Here is a 6,537-nt window from a genome sequence, read left to right on the forward strand (position 1 = left end):
ACTTTGGACTATGCAAGACTGGCTGTGGCTGCAATCTCTGAAGTATCTCCGATACCTCCGCCCATTTTGCAACTGTACATCCTCGTCTACAGTTAATCTGGTCTGTTGCTAGAACCTGTCAGACAAGGGCAGAATCCATTCAGCCTGTCAACTTTGCTGGTCTTCCAGCTCTGCTGTCTCTGCCTCCTCCGCTAGACCTTTGCCCTTCAGGTATAGCACTCACTGCTACTTTGTGTCGGTCTTCCAATATGTGGAGGACCAAAGTAGGTGAATCTGGTATAGTGATTCGGTCACTTGTGATAGGTAGTTGATTCTCATTCATTTTGCTGGTTTTTGGAGGCTATTCTGTGGTTGTTTTGTCTTACTTCTTTTTTCTTTTTTTACTTTTTTCACATTGGTTACCCTGCTGGATTCTTCAGGAGTCTAAACCCATCTTTTAGACCACGGCCAGGTCCCTGTGCAGACCTAGGTGGCCAAGACAAATTGAATAACATATGTTCTTAGATTTAACCGGCACCTGGGTCCCCTGCGCAAACTCTCTAATTTAACCGCCCGGCACATTGTCCAATTATTCGGGTTTTTACGGTACTGGATCCCTCTAATACAGTTACCCGGCTGCCTGACCGCCACCACCAAAGCCCCAAATCTCCGCCAAGAAACCAGATCGCTCCTCCCCCGCCAAACACCCCAAATTCTCGTGAACATCCGCCATCTCTCATGCCATTCTTCGCCCGTCTTTTGCGTGCGGCTCCCCGTCGAGTCAATTTCCCAACCCCATCCCGCAGCATCAGTACAACACCTCTATGTCGCAGCGACGTTCTAGCAGTTGCATGTCCCCAGGCCATCTCCTACCCAACCTTCCACCGTATCAAACACCAACTAATCCAGCTTTCACAATACACAGCACAGGAACACCCCTCAAAACGACCCCTCAATTCCCTTCTCGTTTACTCCGCAAAACCAACAACTCATCGATGAAATTCTCAAACGCTACCCACCCCAATACCAGAAAGCCGCTGTAATGCCCCTGCTAGACCTAGGCCAACGCCAGCATGGCTTTGCCTCAATCAGCGTAATGAACGAAGTAGCCCGCATTCTCGAAATGCCGCCAATGCGAGTCTACGAAGTCGCCACCTTCTACACAATGTACAACCGCGACCCGGTCGGCAAGTACCACCTTCAGGTATGCACGACTACGCCGTGCATGCTGTGCGATTCCGACAGCGTGATGCAGGCAGTTGAGAAGTTCCTTGGTGTGAAGCCGGGGAATACGACCCAGGACGGTATTTTTACTTTTAGCGAGGTGGAGTGCTTGGGGGCCTGTGTTAATGGTCCGATGGTTCAGATTAATGATGATTATTATGAGGATTTGACGGCAGAGAGTGTCACGAAGTTGCTAGAGGCATTGAAGGCTACGGCAGATAGTTTACCAGAGCAGGCAGTTACTTGGGATGCTCCTGCCCCGACCCCAACTCCTGGTCCGAAGGGGGAGGGGGTGACGTCGGGAAGGAGGAAAGGTGCGGGTAAGGGTAAGATTGCTGGGACTGACGCGGAGAGTGCTATTGGTATAAATTCACCGCGATCTAATCTTTTTGATAATGTTTTCGTTTTTATTTTTGTTATTTTCACTGATACCTGGTGGTCGGTATGATTAGGTAAACTCCTAGATAAAGTGGTCAACGGCGTGAGAATCCCCGCGCCTGGACCGTTAAGTGGGAGAGTGACTTGCGAGCCCGCGTCTAAACTCACTTCGCTGACAGAACCAAAGTGGTCGACAGAGGTGTTTAGGGAGGACTTGTAGTAGTAGAAATATCCTGTTGCAGTTGTAGATAGCAGATATGGTATACAGATACGGAACAGGGCACGGATATCGTACTCGATTCATTGAAAAATTGGAAGGGGAGACACATGTTCGTTTTTGCGTTCCGAACCTTATTATTTCCGTCTCCGCCATACCTGCATGGCCATGAATCGAATTTAAGACACCACGCTACCATCCTACCTGTACTGTACTCGTGCCTCTTATGCAGAGCTTGAGCGACGGTTGCCTGTCCAATACCTTCTTCGTGCTCCGATCTAGTATGTCCCCTACTGACCTTGCCTCACAGTGCCATATTACCTGCGTTCCCACCCCTATAAACTTATCCCGATCCTGCGCTGTACCATCCATCCCTACCTCAGTGCGGCAAGAAACACCCATACAAAGCAAACCACATCTCCCCCGTCAATTCGACAGGATAAATTACAGTGCGGCAGCATACTTAGTATTTCAGATACTTGCCTCGGTCCCCTCCCTCCCTGACCCACAGAAACACACCGTGTTCTGAGTCCGGACTTCGCTTCATGCCCCTAGCATAAGCTAAGAGGATAAGACATTATATCCGAACGGGATAACCCGGGTTTTTCTTCCATCTTCTTACTCACCTGGCCTCCTTTCCCCCTCCCCTCTGACTTGCGGGGGAGTTTAAGGCCTTCCAGTGACGAAATCCCTTCTTTACTCAAGGATACGATAGTTTCGCTCAGCCGAAATTATCACTAACGGAGAATACGGCACTGTGCGAGGGTGGATTGCCAGTGTTAAGAAATATACCTGCTTTGTTAGCAGGTGGGGGATAAAGTACTATATCGCTCTCGGAATTAAGCGGCTCCGGTGTTACCGTTGTCATTTGGCGCAGGTGCACGGTTGGGTTCGTTGGTGCAGGGCTGTCTGGCGACAACCACGACGGTGACGAAGAGAGCACTTGGGCGAGTGAGGCTGGACTCGCTGGGAGAGTTAGTTTTAAGAAAGTGAGTCGTTTACCCCTAAGGTGGAGCACGCAAGCTACTGAGTCGCTAGGGTAAGCAGGGTGATAAAGTGGATCCTTGATCTTCTGAGAAGGTTTCTTTATCCACCTTTGCCTACCTACTTCGGTATCAGGATTGGGATGCTCAATGTGATACGGTAGTTGGCTGACTTTCTTCACAACCAGTGCCTCCACCACAAACTGAATCAAGCAAGCTTGCCGGGGTTCCTTGGGTTAATACCAATACTACAAATACAGCGGAACCTTCTTGCGCGGTCAATGCACCATTGGAGTGTCTGCTTCTAATGTTTCTGCTAACAAAACAGTGGTTGGGAGCGTGGTTTTCGCTTAGCGGGCTACGATGGGTATGGGATGGTGATACCACAGGGACAAAGCCGGCATTAGGCACGGGAAATAAAGGTCTTGAGAAAGCTACTGGAGGCTTTGTTCCGCATTTCGTGATTGATTATGGTTTCTCTTCTCCTCTTTTCTCCTTCCCTCCAAATCCGAGTCTCCATTCCTAACACCGATGAATAGCGCCCTACGTCCACCTCTACAGCGAAGAAATATTCCTCCCGGGTGACATTGGCGAGCACCTCGAACACACAATCCCATACCTAAACTACACCCCACTCACCTCACTCCACACCCGCCAATCCCTCACCTCCCTTTCGCATCTCAACCGCTTCGGTCCGCACGTTTACCTAACCTCCGATGACGATCCGGAAACCCAACCATCTTGGCTCCGAGGCGATCACAACCGCCCCGTTCCCATCGGCCACGGAGAAACAGACGTGGGTGCGAGCACGGCGCCGGGGATAATCATCTGGACAGAGAAGGAGAATAATGTTACCGACGCTTTCTATTTTTACTTCTATAGCTTCAACTTGGGGAATACGGTCGCCGGTTGGCGATTCGGAAATCATGTTGGTGACTGGGAGCATACTGCTGTGCGGTTCATAGATGGAGTTCCGCAAAGTATTTTTTACAGTGAACACTCAGGCGGTGTAGCGTACGAGTATGGTGCTGTCGAGAAGATCGGTATCCGCGTGCGCACCACTATTCCTTTCCCACACTACGTTACCCCCGTTAACATGGTTCTTGGATTGTACAGCCTGTATGCTACTCCGCCGTTGGCTCCCACGCAAACTACGCACGCCCAGGAACACACTACTATGCTATCCCGTTCCATCTCCTTGCAGACCACACAGACAAAGGTCCTCTCTGGGACGTGACTAAAAACTCATACATGTACAACTACGACGTTGATCATGACATCCTAAAACCTAGCCGTGATACACCGGGCGCACCGGTAGACTGGTTCCACTTTGGCGGCAGGTGGGGGGACATGATGTACAGACCCGGCGATAGGAGGCAGTGGGTAATCGCAGGGCAGTATCGTGAGTTTTCCTAACGCCAGGGAGAAACAGTTGGGGAAGGTGAGGGTTGATAAGGGTCTTGGATAGATTACGTACATGGACCTACGGGTCCAAAATTTAAAAACCTGGCTAGGAAGGAGATTTGTCAGAATGAGGGAGTTTGTGTCGTGAGGTCAAGTTTGACAGAGGAGGCTGAAATCCCCTTCGTAACCCTCGAGGGGTGGGATGGGGAGGATGTGGATGAGTGGGCCGGCTTGCCGGATGAGAAGGAGAAAAGGAATTGAAGCTGGGTAGAACGAGTTATTAATTGGCGAGGTTGCAGATTGGGTTGGGAATTGCATGCTTGGTGTATGGTGTAGGGTGTTTGTCTGCTTTGTTTTGACTACGTCTTTATTTGATGACTAGGTAAGCTTACCCCCGTACTTACTTGTTCTCTAGTCGTCTCTCCCTGTACTGTGGATTCTCCTCTTCTATTTTGGAACACCGGGCTTGTACTGTATTATATTCTGCGATGGATCGGGACCCGGGAATGTTGGGTCGAGTTGGGTTTGGCTTGGGTCTGGAACTAGGCGGATTCGGTAGAAGGTAGAAATTGAAATTGAGAAAGATTTGGTGCAACCTAATTTGCTGTTCCAACTCACGTACTAGTTAAGGTTATTGCTCATTATTGTCACACTAGTACCGGTGGTGTACCCGAATAGCACTTGTGGTACTTTGGGTGTAGTGAGTACCAGCCCAAGAAAACAGGGTAAAAAAAAAAGGCTCTCCTTTGTGAAGAAAATGCACCACGGGCTGACTGTTGTACCGGGGACTTCGAACCCACGCTACCTGACTATGAGTTGAATAGTGATTTTATATTCTCCTTACCTTTACTACTGTAAAAACTCAAGTTATCCACTATCTCCGCCTTGTGTGAGGTTATCAATACAGGGGGGGGTACGCCATATCTCCGCTTGCCATAATAGGAAAGAAGGTGAAATGACGCACTAGATTGTTTTAGAGTTTGAATGTCAAGTTAGCAAATACAAAGAAAAAAGAGTAAAAAGTCAAATTATCAACTGTCTACAAATTCAATGTCTTGATTATCATCATTGACAGATACAGTTCCAATAACATTTCTCCAGTTTCCAATCTGTAGTCCCATAAAACCCTTGATATCCAACTCGGAATCTCGGCTTCCATCTACTGGCAGTGAGAGCCCAACATTCCGAAAGACGCATCGAATGATATCTCCCTTCTCTTGGTGAAATTTGTTGTAAACTTCACCCACACAAGAGGTTGTAAGAATGCGCCGTTGGCTTACTGTCCAGCGGTGAACACTGTCGATAGTCTCTGCTGTGAATATTGTCCAATCAGTATGCTCGCGCATCATCTCCTTAAACAGCTTATTGATCGAGACGTTAAGGGGCTGAACTAGGCTTGTACAGCCACCAGGGATGTGGGAGGGGGTGATATTGTATGTTCATAGCTTATCAAGATCCGCTGGGGTCTTATGTGACCCCATCAAATCAATAACAAATAGTGTTGGTCGTCCTTGGAGAACAGGAGCTAGGTGATTCTCAATATAACGTAAAAACAAGTCATCATTCATGTAAGCTTTATTATTGAATTCTACTAGCACCTGGTGATGATACTTGGACTTTTCATTCCCAAGTCTCATTCCCTTTCCTCTAAAGATAATCATTGGAGGCACTTGAGGTACTCCATCCGCAAAAACACATAGCACTAAAGAGGCTTGACGTTTATCCCATCCGCTCTGTGATGCCTTGGCCCACACAGTCTTTGCCCCCATAGTGTTGTAGGTCTTCCCATTCAAATATTTGTAAGGGATAGGCATTTCGTCTAAATTCCATATATTCGATAACTCAAACTGGCCGACTGGGTGAGAGAGAACAACATCAAAAAAAAGGTTGATCCTGGGCTGTGAGTTCCTTCTGTTGAACCGCAGCCAATTGATTACCATTGCTTGGTATTCTTCAGGCACCTTCTGAACTTTCTTGGTTATGCTTAGTAAGCTAATTCGATGTCGACCAAGAAAGCCTCAGAACCATCCATTGCTAAAATGGAATAAGCTAGCGTCAACCACTGGATAGAGTTCTCGAAACCGAAATCCTGCTTGTACTTGAAACCATCTTCTTCGGACAATCCTTCCCTGCTCCCGCCACTCCCGAAAATCTGTATACAGCTTGGCCTCTAGTTCTGGCCACCAGCAGTGGCTAGCTGCTTCCTCGCCAAATGTCTGAACTCTAAGAAGTGAGTTCTTTCCCCCTCCCTCAATTTGTGTCTTTTTTCTAACCCAATCGCTAATGGTGCGCTATGGAATACTGTAAACATTGGATGCTTCTTGCTGTGTTGGCTTTCATAACTGACCTGGA

The 6,537-nt window shown here is 48.2% G+C and overlaps 2 protein-coding genes; both read left to right on the top strand.

Moving 5' to 3' along the window:
• The first annotated feature begins 677 nt into the window (after nucleotides 1-677).
• On the top strand, nucleotides 678-1,828 carry GSTUM_00005552001 (uncharacterized protein). XM_002837685.2 has 4 exons: nucleotides 678-832; nucleotides 910-1,495; nucleotides 1,535-1,565; nucleotides 1,656-1,828. Exons 1-4 carry the CDS (start codon nucleotides 804-806, stop codon nucleotides 1,799-1,801), a joined length of 792 nt encoding a protein of 263 aa, XP_002837731.1. The 5' UTR covers nucleotides 678-803; the 3' UTR covers nucleotides 1,802-1,828.
• Nucleotides 1,829-2,354: 526 nt separating this feature from the next.
• GSTUM_00005553001 (uncharacterized protein) lies at nucleotides 2,355-4,785 on the top strand. XM_002837686.2 has 5 exons: nucleotides 2,355-2,787; nucleotides 2,970-3,254; nucleotides 3,321-3,832; nucleotides 3,898-4,183; nucleotides 4,250-4,785. Exons 2-5 carry the CDS (start codon nucleotides 3,089-3,091, stop codon nucleotides 4,444-4,446), a joined length of 1,161 nt encoding a protein of 386 aa, XP_002837732.1. The 5' UTR covers nucleotides 2,355-2,787; nucleotides 2,970-3,088; the 3' UTR covers nucleotides 4,447-4,785.
• The last annotated feature ends 1,752 nt before the right edge of the window (nucleotides 4,786-6,537 follow it).

Source organism: Tuber melanosporum, assembly GCF_000151645.1.
Source record: "Tuber melanosporum whole genome shotgun sequence assembly, scaffold_2, strain Mel28".
NCBI lineage: Eukaryota > Fungi > Ascomycota > Pezizomycetes > Pezizales > Tuberaceae > Tuber > Tuber melanosporum.